Source organism: Embiotoca jacksoni, unplaced genomic scaffold (genome assembly GCF_022577435.1).
Source record: "Embiotoca jacksoni isolate LCO1_2020_lvr unplaced genomic scaffold, fEmbJac1.0.p SCAF_13, whole genome shotgun sequence".
NCBI lineage: Eukaryota > Metazoa > Chordata > Actinopteri > Embiotocidae > Embiotoca > Embiotoca jacksoni.
The window spans coordinates 16,589,601-16,613,734 of NW_027185263.1; the positions used below are offsets into that span (position 1 = coordinate 16,589,601).

General features: G+C 41.2%; 1 protein-coding gene across 10 annotated transcripts in view; it reads left to right on the forward strand.

Moving 5' to 3' along the window:
- The window catches only part of ncor1 (nuclear receptor corepressor 1), a 55,122-nt gene that overhangs the window by 11,271 nt on the left and 19,717 nt on the right, over positions 1–24,134 (forward strand). For 5 of the 10 annotated variants that reach the window (XM_069146956.1, XM_069146959.1, XM_069146954.1 and 2 more), the window contains exons 7-21: positions 1,296–1,352; positions 1,483–1,535; positions 2,286–2,352; positions 4,547–4,719; positions 4,809–4,856; positions 7,884–7,974; positions 8,739–8,917; positions 9,044–9,098; positions 9,340–9,441; positions 16,115–16,234; positions 16,963–17,093; positions 17,989–18,284; positions 20,852–20,917; positions 23,466–23,602; positions 23,703–23,796. In XM_069146956.1, the coding sequence (XP_069003057.1) occupies positions 1,296–1,352; positions 1,483–1,535; positions 2,286–2,352; positions 4,547–4,719; positions 4,809–4,856; positions 7,884–7,974; positions 8,739–8,917; positions 9,044–9,098; positions 9,340–9,441; positions 16,115–16,234; positions 16,963–17,093; positions 17,989–18,284; positions 20,852–20,917; positions 23,466–23,602; positions 23,703–23,796 (1,669 nt within the window). Of the gene's footprint in view, positions 1–1,295; positions 1,353–1,482; positions 1,536–2,285; positions 2,353–4,546; positions 4,720–4,808; positions 4,857–7,883; positions 7,975–8,738; positions 8,918–9,043; positions 9,099–9,339; positions 9,442–15,742; positions 15,863–16,114; positions 16,235–16,962; positions 17,094–17,988; positions 18,285–20,851; positions 20,918–23,465; positions 23,603–23,702; positions 23,797–24,134 lie in introns of those variants that run through there. The other 5 variants (XM_069146960.1, XM_069146962.1, XM_069146957.1 and 2 more) reach the window with 4 other exon arrangements.

The following is a 24,134-nucleotide window of genomic DNA, read 5'->3' on the forward strand; positions in this document are numbered from 1 at the left end:
AATTGATAACACAGTGAACTGATGTGCAGAGGTGGGCCTCATCAACTTTATTTCCGCTGCTCAACAGGGCCGTTAGTGAGGGCGTGCACTCGGAGGTCATTGCAGTTCATGTCTGTCAGACAGTGTTGTGGTAGAAGAGCACTGAGCCACGCCTTCCTTCTCAGTCAACCATTAACCCCTCAGGCTGTAAAACTGCTCCAGCTGTGTGAATAGCTTTTATTCTGGCAGCTGTGGTTGTTTGTCTCAGTCAGTACATGGCCGCTTGTGAAATGTGAAAACAAAGAGTCAACATGATCCTGATGATCTTGAAAGAGATGACAGCCAGGATAACTGTTGCCAAGTTTATTTATTTTTTTATTAATTGTATTATGTATTGCTCCTTCCAGGCGGTGTAGCCGCTTGCTTTTTGAATTTATGAATGGCTGTAGCTAATAATTAAAGAGCAATTTGAATTTGCAACCAAAATGATCAAACAAACACTCATTATACACATTTGTCTGTATCCAGGTCTTGAGGTTATTATCCAAATTTATATTGAGTCATAGGTTTTCTAAATGTTTTTATGTAACAGTTTACACCCTCATTCAGTAAGTTCACCAGCAAATTTAACTTTAAAAATGGTCATTTTAATGAAGACCATTGCTAGATACTTTGACCAAAGTTTTCCTTTTATGCTGTGGTAATAAAAATGTTTCATAAATATAAAGCATCACATTTTAAGATTGATATTAACCCAGATTTAATATTGATCACCAGATTTGGGGTGTGCCATATCATTCACGACAATATTGATATGATAAAAATATTCATATTGTGATAATGGCAATATTGCAAAATGTGGTTGTAATGACCTCATATCGTTACACATCTTAATGGTCACTAATAACGATGTACTTTATGTGCTTAACTTACACACAACCACAACATGCATGGCTGAAAGCAGCTTCATGGTGGAGGAGTTAGTTCAAAAAAATGGGAGCGACGTTAGTCGCGTGGAAACGGTTTGGTTACGAAGGATCAGACCTTCAACCTGTTATTCTCTAGTTATTATTTAAAGGCAATATGTTACATTTATGCTGACACTTATGACACTTATTTTGGTGCAATTTATGTTCTTAAAAATAAGAAGATATTGTTCAGTATTTTATGATATCATCAACAATATCGTTGACACAGAACTACCCTGAAATATTGTGATATTAATTTAGGGCCACGTCGGCCCACCCGGACTTCAGATGATGATGTTGACGTTTGACGTTGTTTTGTTAAGTCGACAATTCTTTCTTTCTTTCCAGAAAAAGGCTGAAGAGGCCCATAAAATACTGGAAGGTCTCGGTCCCAAGGTTGAGCTGGTATGTGATTTAATATTTAGTAATATTTTATGTTTCTTTGTTTTACTTGCATAAGCTTTGAGGAGGAAATAATTGTTATATGTGCCTCATGATTAATGCAATACATGTTCCTGGTCTGGTCTTTTTTTAGCCCCTGTACAATCAGCCATCAGATACAAAGGTGTACCATGACAACATCAAGACGTAAGTATCTATATTTTCTTCCATGGATTTGTAGAATGAATATCGGCTCGATGCTTACATTACGATAACAATAAGAGCGATTTCAGCTGAGGAAAGTGCTGGAGGTAATTGTGACCTCGGTATGATAAACCCAGCTCATAATTCTGTCTAATCTGATTGCTCAGTCACCTGATTGAGTTGCCCCACTGACACCCAGGAGAGTGATTGAGAAAGGAAGTGAAAGAATATGTCTGCATTAGGTCTGTTTAAAGTAGGTTGTAGGTTGTGTTTGGGGGGGTTGAAGGCCATGTTGTCTCGGGCAAAAAACCCTTATCAGTGTGTACCATGATAGCAGTCCGTCTGGCTCAGCCTTTTATTGGGACAGAGACCACTTCTGTGTGAATCTGCTGTACAGGCCACACTCTCAGGGTCAGTGCTCTCACTATTCTCCCCCCCTCAGCCACCATCATGTGTAAACAGAAGAGTTCCCAGTATTTTGTACCTGTCACAGTGCAAATAAACAATGCTGCTCATGGCAGGGTGTTGAAATGAAAATGAAGCTCGATGTCTCAAAGATTTTTATTATTTTCAAAGGTAGTGTTGTACTTGCTAAAGGGACTCCTTCACTCTTGCCAACATCTTCTCTGCTCAAATAAAAGGTTCCTAGTCGGGCATTACTTTAAATGCATTAAACAATTTTGTGTGCTTTCTGGTAAATTCCACAGTAATGTTGCTTGTGAATTTTGTCACATCTTGAATTCTCTCTTCCAGAAACCAAGTCATGAGGAAGAAGCTGATTCTGTTTTTTAAGAGGAGGAACCATGCACGTAAACAAAGGGTGAGTGTCCCTGCTGTTGGGAAAGCAAGGTGCATGTTGTAGGCATTCATGCCAATGTTACGGACACAACATTATCAGAGCCTCCCATTCCCATGTTCAGTGTGACAACCATATCACACCTGACTGTTTGTGCTCAGATGACCTCAGCTGACTGGGGGAAATATTATGAGACTGTTAAAGCTTCTATACATGGTATCTTCCTTGTTTACCCAAAGCTACAGAATATTAACACATTCTTGATATGTGGCACATTTTTCTGGTTTTGACAATTTTATTTTATTGCAAAAGGCACACAAGACATTGCATTGCTGACTGTTGCACACTGAGAGAGGATAATACTACACATTTATGAATGTCCATATTATTGGACACAGTCAAATACTGGCACTTACTGAGCATGTAAATGCTGATTTTGGGCATTTTCTTTTGATAATAAACTTTTGTAATTACAAGGTCTCTGTGCATGTACTGTTTAGGAAGGGCCCCCCCTCAGTGACATCTGATCTTACACCTCCATGTTTTACCAGAGCCAAGTAGTAACATGCTCTTCTTCTTTTGTTGTTTAATGGTGGCTGACAAACAGCTTTTAGGTGAATTAATGCCACCTACTGGTGGTAGTAATATGTTAATATCAGGCGCCAGAAAAAAAAAAAGGTAAATGTTCTTTTAGGACAAGACGAGGACAAGTTGCATAAACAAATAGATTTTTGGGGGATTTAATGATGATACAAAAAATAAAAAAAATTACAATTGCCAATAATAGTCTAGGTGCTAGGTGTCAGGCTGTATTTTGTCACAGGGGTGCTTTGAGCAAAATGCCAACATCTGCATGTAGAGGTGCTGCTGTTCAGCAAGTTGTAGGTTTGCCATGGTCATTTTAGTTTGACATGTTGACATGCTAACATTTACTAATTAGCAGCAAAAACAAAGTACAGCGGAGGATGATGGGATTGTTGATTGAATTTGGTCCAATTAAAATTTAGATTTGGTAGCAAAAGTTAAGTTGTTGAGACTTTGAATGTCAACAAAAGAAAATCTATCCAATAGATTTTCAGATATTTTGCACAAATTTCAGACCGACAAACATCAGCATCCCTCGAGCTTCGCAGGCTAATAAAATAATGTGCTGATGTATTTACAGAACAGGAAACGCCTTGGTTTCTCCCATTTGTTCAGATGTATTGTGTAAGCCAATAACTGCCCTTATTTATAGTACAATAATAAATAATTTCACATCAAAGAACAGATCTGAGACATCGCTCTCCAGACCACCTTTCTTATCAGCTACCATTTATTTAAATATTTCAGAATCACCCCATGTTGAAATTCTTGGAATCTCTTTGTATTGCAATGGCTTTCTCTGGCTGTTTGCTGTCAGAGTCAGACAGACCTTTTGGATTCTGAACAATGGTCCAGTTCACCTGGCCTCACGCCAAGAGGAAGGCCAATTGTTTGTACCTTGCTGCAGAGAGTGGAAATGAGGCCGTATTGTGCTCTTAACAGTCTTTCCATATCTTCACTCAACATTTTAAGGTTGTTTTTGAGAAATTATTTCAATTTGTAAAAAAGAGTACCTGTTTGTGCTGGTTATAAAATATCCTCTGGAACATAATTACAGTGAGCTTTTTAAAGCTATTTGTAAACAGAGTAGTTGCATTGGAACAAAGTGTGCGTGGATTAAGACACAGAATGAAGCAATGTCAAAGGTCACAACAAACACGACCAGTTCCTCAACAGCACGTATTCGCTCAACTTTTCTCTTCAGACAGATGTCATGGTCCATTTTTCATTATTTGCATTTGTTTTGCCTGATCTTAAATTATTAAATTAAATCTGATCTTACAGAGATGTAGCGACATATTATAATTACTATACCTCCAACAACCTGAGCTCCATACATTAATCAGGAACTTGCAGGTAAGTGTTGCTCGTGGGATCAGCTGTACTTTTTAAGTTTCTTTTAAGTAACAGTATAGCAACAGAAGGTAATATCGTTTTAATCCATCACAGTCTGTGGTTTTATTGTAGATTTGTAGCTGACTTGGGATTTTAAAATATCAACATCATAACCCTCATGATATCTGCAGCTATATTTCTTGTGGATCTTTTTTCTCACCATGTTGGTACGAAGGTCTTTGTAAGCCTGCAGTGATTGATGCCCACTACGGATACGGTTTTCATGCTGTGTCCACAGGAGCAGAAGATCTGCCAGCGCTATGATCAGCTAATGGAGGCGTGGGAGAAGAAGGTGGAGCGGATGGAGAACAACCCCAGACGCAAAGCCAAGGAGAGCAGAACACGGGAGTACTATGAAAGGCAATTCCCTGAGATCCGCAAACAGAGAGAGCAGCAGGAGCGTTTCCAGAGGTAACAGTCTTTACCAGTGAGCCGTCAAAACGTTGACTCACGAGGTGCGATCAAAAAGTTCTCAGACTGTTTCTGTTGCTGACGAACAGAGCGGAGCACAGTGATGCGCATGGAGCAGGGGGAAAGAAATACCCTTCGTGAGTAAATATTCAGCACCTGTGTTACACACGTTTTTGTGAGCGCTGACATGTGCACTTCTGCGATTTCAACATGGATCTGAAGCTTAAGCAGAGAGCATACATAAAATTTTGTGTCAAACTCGGGAAATCACGAGCCTACAGCAATGAAGCACTGAGCCGGGCGAGGTGTTTGGAGAGCCATTTGCGTTCCACGAGGCGTCTGAAGGGAAATCATTCGCCGCAAACAACCTGAAATGTGGCGCAGTGGCAGTTGGATTCTCCAACATGACACGCGTCAAAACGTTTCTCGCCCAAAACAACACAATCATTGGATTTGGTTCTCTGCGGCTTCTTTTTGTTCCCCAAAATGAAGTTCAAGCTGTAGGGTTGCTGTTTTGACACTGTGGAATAGATCCAGAGGGAATCGCAGATAGAGTTTGACACACTTACAGAGGCAGGAGTGTTGGGACTAGTGTATCGCTGCACATAGGGAATAGTTTGAAGGCGATGTTGGCCAGCTTTAAATCAGGGACGGTGTTTGGTTGTAACAGGTAGGGTTGACATGATGCCAAGGTTTTGGTAGTCGGTACCAACACCTAAAATCCACGATACTCCAATCGATAAACCAATCAAATAAGTGTGTTTACACTTGAATTTGTTGTTTTGAAAGATGGAGGGTGCTTGTAGATGTCTCAGCCGTAGAGCTGCTAGTTGTCTGGCCAGGAAGACCATCCATGATCAGCAGCAGAGCTCCTGATTGGTTCCTCGCCACAGTCGACAGATTCAGATATTTTGGCCCGGTTTTCAGTTATGGGTCGATTTTTTTTTTTTTTTTCTCCATTTTATGTTCATTTAGGGTTTTTGTTGCACTTTTATTTGAAGTTGTTAAGTTGTTGTCGACTCGCTCACATCACCTTTGTCTCTGTGTGTGTCGCGGCGGCTAAGCTCCGCCCTTCCAGCAGCACGCAGAGAGCAGAGAAGACAAACAGAGGAGAAAGAGTGACCGAGCAGAATGGCTGTAAATAACCCAACGTTTTGTTTCTTTTGAGAGGAGGAAATCCTGACTTAAACAAGGTGCAGCAAACGGTTTGCTCAACCTGCTTTCTCCCATCCTGTCTTTACTTTCAGTACAATAGGAGACGAGAACCGTTGCGTTTCAGCATTTTGGTTCTGACTGTACTAAAGTACTGGTTCTCGTAACATCCCTAGTCAATGCTGCAGTCTCTGAAGTATTTGATCACTCCTCATACTTTAGTTGTTGTACAGTCTATGATTTGGTATTATTGGTTCACACCGGTTTAAAGCAATGAACATACAGACTAGAGCTCAACTAAAATTAGTTTATATAAATGTCATTATTGAAGAATTTGCTTTTTATTTTATTTTACCTTAATTCAAACTGCTCAATTTTACTTTGTTTGGAATTGTTGCTCAAAATATTACTAAAATAATAGTTAGAAATGTTTAAAATTTTATGAAATTATCATAATTCATTCATTCATTAACTCTCGCACAGGCACATATAGTATATATTAAATGTACTTCTGAAGTTTGATTTACTTTTTTCGGCAGCCATCTGTATGAACATGTCTGGTTTAATCAAATTATCAAGCATATATTTTTACTTTTAGAATTAGTACAAAACATACACAGTTCAGAACGTTCCTCAGTTCAGTTGTCACGGTTTGGTATGTTTTTGATACAGCAGAAAAAAACAAGAAATGCATAAAATAACATTAGCCATAATTTTGACTGTAACAGTAAAGGGACTCATGTTGTCAAGAAGAATAAATAACACGGATGTCAGTAATGCTCCATTTCTCTTGTTATCAACACTGAGGACACGGCCATCTTGTTTAATAACCTTTATTTGAATATACTTCCATTCAGTGTGAGCTCCACATGCCGGCCGGTTGATGGACTCGTACAGTGTCAGCAGAGAAGTTAGCAGTTCTGGGAGGCTGATTAGAATACGTAGTGTGCGTTAACACATTATACAAAAGCAATAAAGCTCGCACATCTTTGAAGGCGAACCCTGCTGATTCGTTAAAGCCGAGGAAGTCTCACACTGCACCAAACATCCTGCACTGAACAGTTGGGTTGAATATGTGTTTGTTATGTTACTTTAAACTCTCAGAACTGTTTGTTTAATGCTAACTGAGATTTAAACTCACTTTACCAGAGCTGATTATGAAATTGAAGCTTCAAGTGGAATATAAGCTAAAATACTCGCTTTTTATGAGTCTGCATTAAAGCTTAGACAGTTAGCTGATCAACACAAAAGAAATTGGTAATCTCTCTGATTATTGGTCGTTCACGTAAGATTTTCAGCATCAAAAGCAGAAAATATAAATTTGAGCAGTTTGCATGTATTTTCAATAGCAGTGGCCTTTGTTTTGTAGCGCTTGGATTGTGTCATCACAGGACTGAAGGGAACGCATGTTGTTTAAAACAGTGAAGAATCTACTGTATGTTGACAGGGATCAAAGATGGAGGCACTACAGTGAAATTGTTTTCATCCTCGTAATGCATTAAAAACGTTGACAAGAAATGCCGCCCCACCACGATGTTAATGTTGTCTCCATTTTTAAGATGTCTGTTCAGCTATCACCTAAATGGAGGACACTAGGTGGTGTGTGATGGCCTACTTTGAGCAGAGACAGTGGCTCTCTGGGAGACAGGGTCAGGGCCCAGCGTCTGTCTGCTGCTGGCGCTGACGCTTTGTGCTTTCATTGAAGTATTCAAGTAAGATATCCAGCGCTGTTCATGCAGACTGCGAGACTGTGCAGGTGAAAGCAAGTAATACATTTCTAGAGAGACTGTTTTATTCATTAAGAATGGGTATAAAGATTGTATGTATTAACCTGCCTGCCTCCTGTTCTCTTCTCAACTATTTGACTGTTTTTTGTCAGAACTATCAGCAACTGTCACAATATGGTAAAAGCTGATATCATCTTTGTGCAGCTTCCAAATTTAATGCAATGTTTAATATAAATGTGTGATATTATAATTTGTGTAATTTCATTATGTCTCTGTTTTCCACAGGGTTGGACAAAGAGGAACGGGTCTTTCTGCAACAATTGCAAGAAGCGAGCATGAGATTTCTGAAATCATAGACGGCCTCTCTGAGCAGGAGGTTGGTACTAACTGGAGTCCATTTTAAATCTATTGTCGGGTTTTTCCACTGCGGGGGGGTTCAGTTGTGCCGAGCTCTGCCGTAAACAGCTGTGATCAGTCGATCTCTGAGTGTTTTTCCACGACACTGCACAGAAAGGTAAAGTAGTTTAGCTGAATGGCTAATGAAGCTCTGCTAACTTGCTAGCATTCTGTTGGTTAGACAGTGGAAAGCTTTTAGTGTGAAGCAGGAACAGCAGGAAAGGCTAAATGTGCATCAAGAGGAACTTTACACAGCTTTGATATGTATGCAGAGATCAAAAAGCAGTTAAATAAGGCTGATTTTTAAATGCACAAACTCCAAACCACAGAGATTCAAGTGGAAGCCGTCAAAGTCCTGAGAGCTTAACACACAAAGAGACTTTAAAAATACAGATTGTTTCTCTTCTCCGGCCCGGTTTTGGCACCGAGGACTGCTACCTGGCAGAACAAAGCAGCGCTGCTATCCCCTGCTGTGGAAATGCATGTCATCGTGGTTTAGTACAGCTGAAGTGGAAAAACCCTGTTACAGTGTAAATATGACACTACATAGCTGACGGACAACAGCCCAAATCAACCTGTAACAGGTTGTGCTTTTTTAGGAGAGAGTTTCTTTCATTACATCATCTTTGATATATATCATCTATATGATGCACAAGTGCTCAGAATAGATTTCTTGAAGCAGTAAGATGAGACTGCTCTCTATCGGACTACTAGTGACCACTTTTCCTGTCATTGTCTCCACAGAACAACGAGAAACAGATGAGACAGCTGTCAGTCATCCCTCCCATGATGTTCGACTCGGAGCAGAGGCGAGTGAAGTTCATCAACATGAACGGCCTGATGGAAGACTCAATGAAGGTGTACAAAGCCCGGCAGTTCATGAATGTTTGGACCGAGCATGAAAAGGAGATCTTTAAGGAGAAGTGAGTAGCACAGAGACGTCTGGGTCACAGTCCGTCCTGTAGTGTAGACGTGGTTAATGGACCTTTCAGGGCCGGCGATATTTATTGTTATTTTGCACATGAAAAACGTCTGGATTGTCTTTGCAGGTTTGTCCAGCACCCCAAGAACTTTGGCCTGATTGCCTCCTATCTAGAGAGAAAGGTAAACTGCAGCTTGTATTGTCACATCTCATCCCCATTTATGCAATAAATAGCAGGGTTTCACAGCTATTGGGTTGTACATTATAATATATGATCACTTTTTTCTAGTTGATAATTTTTTATTTAGTCTAACAGATTAAAATTGGGCATTCAGCTGTATTTATTTAAGGATTTGTTATAAGAACCTTTTACAACTGTATAATCTGATCTATTGTGTCTTATTTGTTCATAATTTGTTTCAGTGTGTTGCTGACTGTGTCCTTTACTACTACTTAACCAAAAAGAACCACAACTACAAGACGCTGGTGAGGCGAAACTATGGAAGACGGAGAGGAAGGAACCAGGTAAACCAAAGACTATTAAATATATGTTGAAGATTTGTTACTTGTGTGGTTTACAGGATGATGGATTTGACTCAATCAAACACTAATAAAACAGCGTGAAAGCATTAAAGATGGAAAAGTATTGATTCGGTTCAAGATGAGAAATACTTGAACTGCATGCCTGACATCTTGGATGTGACCAAACGTCATAGAGTAACAATAGTACGGATACCTTCAGCTAACACTTGGATGACTTGCAGTTGAAAGCACTCCGCCGGTTTGCTGTGCTTGTTTTACGTGCGTCACTGGGTATGTCTGACCGGTTTCATGTCTCATCAGACTGGTGGTACATTTTGGGTGAGACAGATGTATGTCTGCTCTCTATATTACAGATGGGTGACACCACAGGCCTCTACTATACAGGCTACTATTCTATAGTTGTACATATACTTTACTATTGATGAGTCAGTGTGAGCTCACCCCACCTTTTCTGGAGTGTTTCTGCAGTAAAAATGTGGTTATTGTGGTACAACAGTATGAAAGTATCAAAGACATATGAGAAATATCTGTAGAAGATACAATATGTATACTTTACCCATTACAGATAAATATGAGTAAAACTGAGCATTACATCATATAAGTAGTTTGAAGTTTGGACATTCTGGATGAGGAAAGCCGACACTGTTGCTTCCAGTAAATAGTGAAGTTTAAGTTCTGACGGCCGTTGAATCAAAGTCCCTCAATGTAGAACTGAACCTGATAAACTGACTTTGGGATGGAAATAGCAACATTTGATCTGCTTTAAAAAAAAAAAATTCTACCCAGCAATTTTGTTTACTGGTATTTAATGAGCATCACAGGGTTACAAAGCCTCTATTGAGATGGGCACCAGTATTATTTCATTTGACATGAAACATGGAGACAAACTGGAGCATTCTCCTCCTTATGAAGCTTCAGTAAGAAATCACTGTCGCACCCTGAATGTGAACTTTGTTGGCTGCACCGATATGTTGTTGTACACATTGTTGTTTAGGTCTTTATATAATTGTTGTCATTAATGTTGATTTGAATCGTTCTATTGGATTTTCTTTCTCCTTATTAAGCCCCCCCCCCCTCCTTCACTGATGCCACAGTTCATGTCCAGGTTGTTCTGTCTCTCTCATTATGTACATTACCGTGCAACACAAGTTGGTTGTAGACCGTTTTTTTTTACACAGGCAGAGGTGGAGGGCACAAGAGTTCATGATTACAACTTTTTTTGTAGTTTTGAAGTTTTTTTCTTACTTTACTACGTGATTGGTTCAGTTTCTTCATGGGTAATACACCTATAGTTGGCCTTTTGACTTCTGCACCTTTCACATATGAAGCTGTCATCGGTTGAGAGAACTTTTCTTTTTCTGTGACGTAGAATGTCAAGTAAGTGCAGGAATATGTCCGTCTGTATTTGCAGCTTCTGAGCTCTTAAACATGAATCTTAGGAAACTTTTGTCATCTCTGTGTACTTGTACACTGTCATTTGTTGCGAAGGGTCGTACATCAGCAGTATAATGTCAAACAAGTGGATTTTGTCGTTATTGTCAATTGATGCAGCTTCCAGGTTGCTTTATGTTAGCAGCACAATGTGGTCTTTGTTTTGAAGAGGTCACATAAGTGTCCTTTCTTTGAAAATGTCTTATCAGCTACTTATTCTCAGATGATCAGAGTTTTTTTTGCCCTCAAATACTCCTTTCATACACAAATAACTTTAGATATTGAAACCACATATCAGATTGTTTTTGACATTCACATTTCAAACCCCTAAAAGTTGCTCTAACTGCACTGTTTTAATGTCTCCACGTCGGCAACAATTGTGGCCAGAGGCAGTATGTTGAGGAGATTGTGACCACATTACTTCAGTCAAAATTGGTGACACTAATCATTGGTGGACAACTTTAAACTGTGCTGATTTTATAGATGTTCTGTGCTGTCAGGTTGAAAATGTGTGTAAACCATCCACGATTCAGAATTGGTAGCTTCTTTGCAGTAACATCCATTTTTGAAGCATGTCATGGCCGCAACTTTTATGTTCTATCAGAATCAGCTTTATTAGCTGACAAGGAATTTGATTCGGCTTGTTTTTTTCTGTCAATGAATTTACACACTAACACAGTGGACATACAGCAGAAGAACAGCAAAGCTGAACAAAGTCAGGTCAAAATTGATTCGTATATATCCCTAAAAATATTTCCTTCAACGTCTTCGCTACATGTATTATGAATCTGAATACAAACTGCAACTTGACTGGTTGGCAGTGGCATACAACCGCGAGGCAGAAGTTCTAGTTTCACTTAAAGTTTAATGTGACAGATGGTAATTTAGTTGCATGAAAACATACGTTTTCCATTGGTTGTCACTTTCAAGGTGAAAAGTGTTGTAAGATGCTCTCTGTCATCGTCTTGAGACTCAGTGCTGTTGTTTATGTGGCTCCAGTTCCTTTTCCAAATCATTTTGTGATTGTTGAGAATGTTATGGGTGTTTTATTTTTTTTGACATTTGGAGTAATGCACATCAGGATGTAGTGGGTTTCCAAGCTTCTGTTGTGCCTGAACAACTGCAGTTCCAGTGAGCAGAGTGAGTCATTAGAGTGGGAAGGAAAAGGACGGAGTGAGCAACAGCAAGAGCAAGAGCAGTGGAATGTAGGCCGAGTGAGTGAAACTGAGTGAAAAAAAAAACCTCAGCGAGTCAGCGCTGGCAGCTTATCCGCTGACTGTGTGCTGTTTTCTTTTTCTTTTTTTTTTGTCCGTTTTCCATTTCCTCTTTCTTCTGTTCTTCTGAGAGAGTGAGAGAAATAGAAATACACCCCTCTCGGCAACAGCTGAGTTGGTACAGCCCAGCCATCTGACAGGCCCAAAAAACTCACTGTGCTGCTGTGAGTGCCAATCAAAGAGGAGTGCTCGGCAGGGATTACCTTGAGTGACCCTGCATAGATTAGTGCGTGCATGTGAGATGGACAATTCTTTGGGCGGCTTAAGCGGCCTGATGACACGCTTTCCCGGAATATGTGCGGCGGTTCCGTGGCCCGGCAGCCCTTCTAAGGAGCTCTGCTATGGTGCTGTCCTGCCCCTCTACTGCTACCGTTACCGCCGCTATGGAAGTCCTGGAGGGTAAATTCACATTTGCAACACCAGTAAGCTGTGGCTCACAGCAGAGGAAAGGGGTTTTTATGACTAGCAAATGAGCTTGCAGGTATGTCACTAACTTTAAAAGCAGAGTTTTTTTTAAACATTTTTGGTCGACACAACGCTCATTCAGTTTGTTTCTCGTTCTGTTTCTTCTCGTTTTAGTCTGTCATATTTTCTGTTCCTCTGTCAGTTTGTTTCTCAGCCTCCATATTTACTTGAGTCTTGAAGGCAGTCAAGCTCGGCTATTTTAAGGTGTTTTTTTTTTTTTTTTTTGCGACATGTGCATGCATGGTTTTTAATTTAAGACTCTAGCCAAGGCTGTGTGGTCATGCACATGTGTTAATACTGTGGGTATTTTTCTCTATTTTAAAATGACAAACTGTAGGAATTAGCTTTAATGTCATATTCTATAGTGCAGATTGTAATAGGTGTTATACGCAACATTTATTGAGCAAATGTGCCTCCGACATTGTGGTATACTGGATGTCCCCCATGTCAGATGAACCTAAATGACTGGACCACTGATCTAAATGAATACTTTGACTTGGCTTGTGAACACATGGACAAGACAACAATAGCCATCAGTTTGACACTTGGAGTTTATGCTCTTGTGAAAGCCTACACATGCTACACCCCCGCTGTGTCAGCAACCACCTCATCGGTCATGAAAGTAGAATTTACGACTGGACTCCCTGGTCATGTCTGAGGTTCTTCATACTCATGTTGCCCTGACAACAGGTTTTCTGCAGTAAAGGAACATTTTCAACATATCGGTGTTTTTTCTTTTTACGGTGGTCCAACTAAGACCAGCTGCAGTTTACTGTGGTATTTTATTTTCCTTTTTTAAACATCTTGGTGATGTTTCATATTTATCTACATCAGACATGAGGTGCTCTGCCATCAGCCACGTTTTATCTTGAAACAGTAACTTTTACATTGATTTAATTCACCTTGCAGGGCTTCGTAAAAGAAAAAGAATAGTTTTGGAAGTGTCACTTTGTTTCTGTTTCTAAATCCTCCGAGTTGCTGCGCTCCAAAACAGACATCATACATGTAGACCAGTTTTACCACAGATGATTTATTTATCTCCTCTGTTGAGTAAAGTAAAGATTCTTAAAGAGAGCTGACAGAAATCATTTAATGGCAACACAAAGGTTTTATATTATGATCTGTATGTGTAGCATCATACATAAACAAAGTGAGCAAATATCTTTGCAAACTCTTTCCATGTCTGTATTTTTTGATACTTTATAATGACAAAAAGTCCTTTGAGAGCCTCTTTCTCAAAAGTTTTTTTTTTAAGCCTTCCAAGTTCATTTCGTTAGTTCTCCCATGCAGAGCTCCCAGTAACCATGGCAACCGTGGCCACTGCTTGATATTTTTTGTAGCTTATTTTTATTTTTCAGTCATTGGTTGACAGTAGGTTGTTTCACCTTTATCATGCAGGAATAAGTGTTTGCTTCAGCTGTGTGTTGCATTTTTATAGAAACTGCGATGGTTTGAGGTAATGTCCAATTTTTTCTATTTTCCTTCTTTGTAGGATTCTTTTATCAGAATGTTTCAAGTAAATGTGCCATTGTATGATGTCAAAAACTAAAGTATTGCAAGGATAGAGGTGATGCATTGTAATAATTGAGGCATTTTTTTCATTTCCTATTGCTGCAGTGGAAATGCTTGGAGCAAGAGTGAGAGATTCCTCTGGTGGCCTAAGTTCTGTGGTAGGAAAGGGAAGATTGACTTGTGGCTCTGTCATTTCCTAAATCAAACAGGACTCGTGAATCAGCAAAAGAGGGGAGAAATTAAAACTCTTAAAATATTCAAGACAGGTCAGGAAAGAGCTTCATTTTAAAACACTGAAGAACCACAGAACCATAGGGCGTCATTGACATTTGTAGAACATCTGTGTAGAGACTCTTTACGCTGTGTGGGAGAAGAGGCAGGAATGCCACGGCTCTCTGGCCACCTCCAAAGCAAACACGAGCGCGCCCTGACCCAACCAGAACAGCATCTCCCTGAAGGACATGTATGGGGAGAATAACTCTGCAGAATCACGCAGGTCTCTTCTGAAAAATAAAACAAAAATGCAGAGTGCCAAAAGCATGCTTTTCACTCAGGCAGGAAATGAGTCAACAGTTTAAGTCCCAGCCCAAGTGACGTAGTCCTCTCTGCATCCATCCATTTGCAACCTCAGCTCTGGATGTGCGGAGCTTTTTTCAAAGAATTCAACAGTGCAGCTGCATCATCAGAATATACTGGATATATATATATATATATATATATATATATATATGTTATATATAATATAATATATATATATTATATATATAATACTGGATACCAGCATACCATATCCAAAATATTGTTATGTGGATGTTTCGATGCTGTTTTAGCAGCCTAAATATGGGCTACTGCACTTTTGAAACACTGTAGATAGACAGTTCTATCTTATTCAGAGATTTTTGCATGACCCCATATCTGCATCAAACATGAAAAACTGAAAACTGATCAGTCCAATAGAGTATATCTGGCAAACTTGAGTTTAGCATCACACGCAATTTTCTTTCCGATACTGTAGGCTTGACTTTAGTTGTCATGTAGCTCTGTTCCACTGCAAAATCCCTCTGATTATTGGCTGTCTCTTGTTTGGGCTGGCTCAGGCAGCCACTCATTCTGCAAGTCAGAGACACTGAAGACTTCGCTAGATGAGGCAGCCAGACTCCTTGTGCGCAGAGCCATATTGGTGTAACATAGACAGACGGCCACAGCCCTGTTCCCCCCCCCCCCCCCACCCCCAGTTGTACCCCTGTCTTCTTTCTCTTTTCCTCAGTCCATATCTTTTGCCTTTACCATGGAGTGAAGCACATTCCTTGGCCCCATCCAATACCAGCATGGGATGTTTGGCTTGGCAGAGCCAGACTTGTTCCAGCACAGAGCTTTCATGGAGCAGGCAGGACCGAGCAGTCTGTCGTGTGCCGCGCCACCACTGATGATGAAGACGGTTGCTCTGTCTTTAGTCGCTATGTTGTGGCCGTCTGTAATATTCACATACAAATGACGTTTTTACTTTTCTTATGCAGGAAGTCATAGTGTGAAATCAACTCTTGCCTTTTATCAGTTACTAGGATCATCTGTTTTTCTTCTTAAACTTTCCATCTTTTTGCTTGTTGTAGTTTGTTATAAAGTTGATAATGACAGTCAATGTCAATCCCTTTTCCCTCTTTGAGAAGTTTACTGAGACAAAAAAGAGAAGCAGCCACACTCCAGATATCTTCATTTTGCAAGTAAGAGAAACACATGAGAAAACCGTTTTTGTAATGTAGTTAGTTTCTGCTGCACAGTGAGGATATTTAAAGTAAAGCATAGCATCACATCTAGAGCCCTGTGTACTTAGAGCTGTTCATTTTTATTGCATCGATCATTTTAAGGAAATTTTGCAGATGAAAGCAGTACGTCTGATGACTGAACAGCAGCATATATTTCTGCCACCCGCCTGATTTTCAGCTTCAGTCGTTTTTCTGATTATATTCTGGAAGGTTCGCTCAGCCGCTCTGAAAGACGGACCAATCAGTGACCGGTCCGATGACGCTGAAGTCAAGCGTTTGTTTCTAAATGTAGTTCCAACAATGGCGGTGGTGGCAGAGCTGGATAAAGCGGTGAGTTGTAGCAATGTTGGCAAATATCAAGGAAATGAAATTGTAGCAAGAATACTAAAATTTTAGAGTCTGCAACTGACTCACACTGAAGGAGATTCTCAGCTTGGTCAGTTTTGGCGTACAACACACGTCATATGGTGGTCTTTGCCGATTGGTTAAACGCTGCTGTAATAGGTAAATTAACCTGAGGTCTACACCCAATCAGGATGCAACATCTGGAAAAAATACCCAAAAGAGCACGGCCAGACCCACATATTATGGTCTGGTAATACCAGGCTATGATTTAATCTGGCTACTTTAAAACAGAACATTTTAAGTATTCATTTGTACATTTTTTAAATGCTCCTCTTAAATGCTTATAGGGCCAATGAAAGCACTGCTGTAGTATTAGAGGAGAGCTTGTTTGATAGGATGCAGGAACCAGGAATTGAGTAACTATCAGTAGGAGGGTTGTAAAGGCCGTAAGTCTTTGACATGTGAGTGGCATATTCTGACAGAAGAAGATAAAGTCGGATATGGCGCTTTTGGTTGTGGGGATTGTTTGAATCACCTTTTAAATGTATCACAGAGAGGGTTTTTTAAGAATTAATAAGTCCCTGCCTTTTTTAAATTTATTTATATGAACTTTTAGCAAACAGAAATCACTGTAACTAATCTCCACATTGAGCTTTTTCTTAATGTTTCAAGGTAAAACAACCGAATCTTTTCCCTGTGTGTTTTGTCCTCAGCAAATAACACGTCCCTCACAAGAAGAAAAGGCAGACGAGAAGAACGAAGAGGAAAAATCTGAGAAGTCAGAGAAAAAAGAGGACGAGGAAAAGAAGGACGAGGAAGAGAAAGATGAAAAGGAGGATTCTAGGTGAGTTAAGAATTGTTGTTTGTCCTGGTGTCACTCTAGTCCGTCAGCCCTGCAGGTACAGCTCCCTTCTGGTGGGTCTCAGTGTTTGATCCATTCACGTCATAGAAAGGATGTCTTAGTTAGACGTATTACATAATATTTCAGGCCTTTCAGTTAATTGTATATGTTACTATGTGCTGTTTTTTGAAAGATAAATTGTAAACAACTCACCTTTGACGTGGTCACTGGCGATTGGACTCTGGCATCAAGATCACCGTGGTCACTGAAATAGACATGATGTCATTGTGATGGTTCGTTGTAGACATCGTCAGAAGCTAATTTGGTCGACACTGCCCAACCCTATTTAACATTCAATGACTCTGCACTGCTACAGTTGTATATATCAACAAAATTATTTCCTTTTGTAAACAAGAGGCAACGGCTGTAGCTCGTTCTGGTAATGAAGCACTCCTTCCTGGATTTAATCTGTTGATGCCAAATAGGAACAAAAGAATGAACACAGGAGGAGTGAAGACATCACAGAGAGGTGTCTTTTATCATGCTGTAAGAGTCAATTTGTCTTTATTGAGTTGTCCATTGCAATCCTGTGACGAACAGAAGGCCATTTCTGTTTTTGGATCGTTATATTGTCTCATAAAAATTATCATTGGACATCATGAGGATTTCTGGGAGAACTTTGAGGGAGAGATGGATGTTAATGCATCACAGAAGACTTGGAAGAAGGGGTATAGCAGGGTCAGACAAACGACTCGCTAACCTCCTAAAATGTCTGTCCAGTTTAGTCGGGGAGGAAAAGAACAAATCACCAGAAGAGCCTGTTATTGCTGAGTCAAAAGGGAATAGATATTTGCTGTACCACCAGTTAAAAGCTGTGTTTCCCTGTCCAAAACCACAGGGACATTGGCAAGGACAAAGACAAGTGCGACGGTGGGGAGGACGAGGACGGAAAGGAGCAAAACACGCCGCGTGGCAGGAAGACTGCCAACAGCCAGGGCCGCCGTAAGGGAAGGATCACCACACGCTCCATGGCCAATGAGGCTGCGTCTGTGGCAGCAGAGGAAGCCCCTCCCACTGCCCCCGAGCCTGCCTTACCAGATCCTCCACAGCTCTCAAAACCGGACTCAGGGCAGAAGGCCATGAAGGAGCCTGCAAAACCTCAGACTCCAGTAGCCTCCATGGATGCTAGTAAAGGTGACTCCTCTGAATATGCTCTCTGGGGGTTGTTGAAATTGTTTTGTGTTTTTCCAAGACAGGAAGCCACTTACTGACTCAGAATCAGAGGAAGGAAATTCAATCAGACAATATTTTGATCACAATAGTAATATAAGCAAAAGTGCATCAGATTGGTGATTCCTCAGCATTAAAGCATGAGAGTAAAGCTCATCCAAGTTGCTTTAGCAGACGGCATGGCATTTTTTTGTTTTTATTAAATAATACTTATTTATTTGAGAGTCAACACTCAGTTTATATTACATTTAGCTGACACTTTTATCCAAAGTGACTTACAACATACCGATGGTATACCATTGGGAGCAATTTTAGGGTTCAGTGTCTTGCTCAAGGATGCTTGGGCATGTGGGCAGGAGGAGCTGGGGATTGAGCCACCAACCTTCTGATTGGTGTGTAACCCACTCTACTGACTGAGCTACAGCCTCCCTCCCAGGTCCACAGAGAGACTGACGGAAACAAAGACCATTCACACCTCAGAGCAATTTCTAGAACCACCAATTAACCTGAGGTGCATGTTTTTTGGATGTTGGGAGGAAGCCGGAGCACCCGGAGAGAACCCATGCAAGCACAGGGAGAACATGCAAACTCTGCACAGAAAGGCCCAGGACCGGATTTGAACCCGGAACCTTTTTGCTGTGAGGCGACAATGCTAACCACTGCACCACTGTGCTGCCACAGTGTATATATACAGTTTATATACCTTTAGCACATGCAAAATTTCAATTTCCAGTCATTTAGATGTGAATTGACCCAGTGCGCCAAAAAAGCACGCATCAACCTGTATGAGGAGACAAAAATATATTTTGTTTTCCTCTCTTGGCAAACGCAACTGAAAAAAGGTTTAGGTACATTTCACAATAACGCTCTGCTGGCTTTCTCTCTCTTAACATGCTGAATAAGCTGAAAGTGGCCATTTGGCTCAGGCACTTGTTGCCAGGTAGAACTGCTTTCCACTCTGGAAGCTGTTTGCAGTTCGTCCATCACCACAGTAATGCGCTGCTCTGGTGGAGCTGTTGTCATGGTACTCGGCTCCTCTCCCACCCTTTATGAAGTGTGTCACTGCTACCGTGTCCACTCGGGTTTTCAGGTATCCAGGTGCCTGCGTGTTTAGCCTTTTGTGTGGTTAATTCACTGTTTTGTAACTGTTCTGTGTTTCTTAGCCACCTGTTCCCACCGCAGCAGGTGGAAGTCGGCTTCTCTCAGCAGTCTGGGTTATTCAAAGTTTACCCTATAATGTGATTAATAAACCATCTGCAGTCTGGACATGTCATGGGTAACGTAGGACTGTGTCAATGTAATCTCCCTCAGTGACTACATTGTGGATTTTGTGTAGGACTTTTTGTGTAGGACTGTTTGTGTGCCCTGTTGTAACCCCTTCAGCTATGGTGCTTCTTAGAAGTATGTTGGCTAGGAGCTAAAGGGTAGCTATCTGTCAGAGAGAGATAGTTTTACCTCGTTTGAAAGGTGCCAGGAAAGTTGAAGAAGCTGCTCATTCAGTGGGGCCCAAAGGTGGGGGTTTGATCTAGTTTGAAGTTATGGGGGAGGGTGTATGTTTATGTCATTAGGTGCGACGCAACACTGGAGACCGACAGCTTCCTGTTTTTATATCTCAAAGATTAATGACCGCTTTAGAGGAGCTGAACCTGTCATCGGGTAACTCGCACTTTGCCACAAGAGAAGGAAGTCGGGTCCAGTAGACATTTGTTTAACTAAATGTAGCAGACTGTGTGTCTCGGAACTTTGGTAGGAGCAATCTAAAATATGGGAATTGATCTCTTCATCTTAAAGTTGGGTGGGGGCGGAGCAGAAGTCCTCTTAATGTCAAGGGTACCTCTGCAGCTATATTAGTCCGAATGTTTACACAGTCTCATTGGATGCCATGGAGGAGAGTGGGCTACAGTTCATTTGACCCCCTCCACACTAACCGTGCACTTCTGTGAATTTTGTTCAGGGGGAGGGGGGGGGGGGGTTGAACTGTGTAGCCAAGAGACAAGGAGGAGGAATGTGTGTGTGTGTGTGTGTCTCTCTCTCACACACAGCAGAAAGGGGTGGGAGGGTTTCGGGCTGGCTGTTCTATCTGTCTATTTGTCTCCATCCAAGGCCATTTCCCAAAGAGGGAGGCACGGCTCTTGGCTCCTCCACTGTCTGGCACTGCATCAGCTGACCAAGGCCCTCCCCTCGTGGATTAGAGAGGAGGAGGGCTTGCTCTGGGCCGTGGGGAAAGAGAGAGAAAGAGAGTTGGGGGGAGGGGTGGGGGTGAGAGTGAGCTAGAGCAAGAGTGTAAGTGAGGGAGCTGGTCTCTGCAGCCCCTGAATGTAAACAGATTATTAGATTAGAGGCCATGAGAAGGAGGCTGAAGAAAGGACTGTCTCTCTCTCTCTCTCTCTCTCTCTCGCTCTCGCTCTCGCTCTCTCGCTCTCGCTCTCTCGCTCTCTCTGTGTCTCCCTCCCTCCTTCACTTTCTCTCATTTTCTCTCCTGGTCTTTCTGTCAGTGCTGATGGGGCTGTGTCTCTTTTCTTTGTGATTAGCTGGTGTTGGTGAAGCCGGAGAAACTTCTCGCTGGACCGAGGAGGAGATGGAGGTTGCCAAAAAAGGTAGTGTTTTGATTCATTTCTCTCTCTTGCTGGATCTCTCCGTCCTTCCTCTCTTTCTCAGCATGGCTGAGCTTCCTCTGCGTTTCTTGGTCTCATTTTCTTCCTCCCTTTTTTTTTTCTGCTGTTTCCCATCTGATTATCAGATATCACTTCGCCCTGCTTGTTGCTTCCATGCACACAGGAATGAATGTGCATGTGCATTTACACAAGAATCTTATTCTGGTGTTCTGCTGAAAGCTGCCAGAGACCATGAAGACTTTTTTTTCCTTTTAGCTGCACTGCTCTGCTGGCTTCTCAGAAGTAATCTATTAAGGCCATCCAAGAAGCATCAGAGCGTGGCAGTTACATCTCCCTCCTAAGATCACCATGTATTATTCACTTTCACTTTCTCAGATTCCTGAAAGTTACTTTGGTCTTGTAAATTCTTCAAAATATTTATTGTATTCTGTGCTCAAACTCAGGCTGCACCACTGCACTCCAGTCGGTCATATGCCATTCAAGTGTTCCCCCTTTTTGCTTGGCTTTGTTGGTGTAGGCTCTTCTGTAGAGTTCCCAGAGTACTAAGAGCCATTAATTAAGACTCTCAGTCAGGTCCATTTTCTCTCGCTTTACAAAACTACATGTTACTGCTGTGTCCTCAAGCATTCAGTCCTGTATGATACATATGTCTGTGGATTAGTGTAATTTAAAGAGGCCAGCCATGTGATGAGCCAGATTCATAAATCACTTTCATGCTGCTGCACATGGCTGGTCATGCAAGCACAGTCATAAGTTATAACTTGTTGATCTCCAGAAGCCCTGGTGTTAATGCAGGGCTAACACATGCCAGACCTGGTGGTCAAATCAGAAGTAGAGGAATGATGTTTTTTTCTGGTTCGGTCTTTAAAAAAAAACTACTTAAAGCCAATCAGAAATGTAACCGGTCAACAATCCTTCTTTGTCCTCCAAGCAGACGTGTCACCAAACAGAACATTCACAGTCAACGCTACCAAACAGAATCTTGTCATATTGAACTCGCGTATCACAGTTTAATACATGTGTATTTTCAAGGTTGCTGGTCACTGTTATTTTTGTAATTAGTCAGTGAAGTTGGAGATTTTACTGCTTCAGATGATGTTTGCATAACTAGGACGCTTTACAATGTGCATATAACACTTCGCACCACAAGTGGTTACCTCAAAGTTACATCAGAAATTAATCAACACCCCTCTAACTAGACTCAAAATTATACATTTTACAAAGAAACTTTTTACCGAAAGGCTGTTGTGTTATTTGCTATTACTTCTCCCTCATAATATTTACAGCAATCATAAAGTATTTGTCATGCCAAGCGTCTACTGTGCCAAGAATGTCAAGGCCTATCAAGGACATTGATAAATATTTGTGTTATATTTTTGGGTTGACTGTTGACATGATAATACGAATAATACTGATATTTTCTGCAATATCTGTAAAGTTTTCGTCTTGTCAGAGTTGACAGGGTTGAAGAAGTTCTGTTCGCTTGAGTATTTCTCGTCACGTGGCACCATATCATAGTTTGTCATGTGATAACTGTCGAGATGGTTGAGCCACAGAGTGCAAATTCATCTGAAGACATTAGGTAACAATGATAAATATGTCCGGTTGAATGTGTTGGTGCAGTGCTCAGCTTTGATATGAAACAGTGGGACAGTGATCAGTATGTGCGAGAGACATCAGTTTATATACAGTATGTTTTAATGGCTGCGAGATGAAGTTGTCCTAGTGGTGAAAACAAATGAGGCTCCATGGAGAGCTGATAGAGTCAGTTTACTATATATCACAAAATGCACAAGACCATCCTGGCTGACATTTTTCAAAGTTCAAGTAACTTTAACTCCGACGAGTCACTCGAACAGCCCCAAGGCCTCATTCCTTCATTTAACTGGGACCGTAATGGGGTTTTGTGTTTAGCTGCCAGAATCCCTCATCTCAGCGGGGGCTGGGAGGGAGGCGAGGTCACCCGGGTTGCAGGATTTAGAGAAGAGACGCTCTAATGTCAAAGGTAAATGGCAGTCGTCCAATTCACTGCCAGCGTGCCAGAGGAGGTTAAAAGTTTGAGACTATTGAGGCTGATTGTGTCCTCAGCCCAGTGTTAATCAGGACGGGGAAGACCAACAGCGAACCATAGCAACAGGGATCTCATGAATGGAGTGTAATTCTGCAATAATACCACAGGTTTTCCTTCATTAGTCAAAACAACTGGAACAGCTTGTTTTTTTTTGTAAAGAGAGCCCATTAATAATTAATTCTTGAACCATAGCTGTGACCCTAAAACAGCTTGAAGCAATAGTTGGAAATGTCAGAAGTGTGAGGGCACTTGTCTCAAATCAGGCTTTGGGAGCTTGGCTTTTGATACCTGCAGCTGAAGCCTATCAAATACAATGTATAACATGATTTTGATCAGTCCTATATAGCATTAGCTCTTATTATTATACATGACAAATGATTTCAGCCTTTTTTATTTGTCTTCTGACAAGTATTAAGGTTACACCTTTAAAGATGAATTGTCTCTGTTCCTCCACACCAGGGCTGGTTGAGCATGGCAGAAACTGGACAGCCATCGCCAAAATGGTGGGCACCAAAAGCGAGGCGCAGTGCAAGAACTTCTATTTCAATTACAAGAGACGTCACAACTTGGACAACCTGCTCCAGCAGCATAAGCAGGTAAGCTATTTGCTAAGAGGCTTCTGTTTGTCTGCCATTGAACTGTTGTAACTACAATGCACGAGTACAAGATGATCATTTCTGTCCGTCTGTTTCCCAGGATACACGGAGGGCTCGTGCTGATAGGTCTCAAGGTGATGGTCTAGCCACAGCATCACCTGATGATGATGAGGACAACGCAGATGACAGTGAAGGTCAGAGAGATGGATGATAGGAAGCATGCACTCATTGTTCGACACACATTCCCAAGCACGCTGTTTTTCCACTTTCCTTCCTGTTTATCTGAGGTAAGAGTGCGAGAGCAACTTGGGTAAAGGCCGCACGTTTGTCTCATAGGTTTGTGCGTCCAATTTGTGTCCTATTGTTGAAGCGTCATGCCTGAACACATGTTAAGTAAAGAGGGTAGGGAGAGAAAGAATGCAGTGCAAACCCGGAAAGCCTGATCCCAGCTGCCCTTTGATATGTAAGAATTTCATTTGAGTTGATGGCAATGTGCTTGCTCTCAACTGACTAGTCAGGAGGGGAGGGAGTA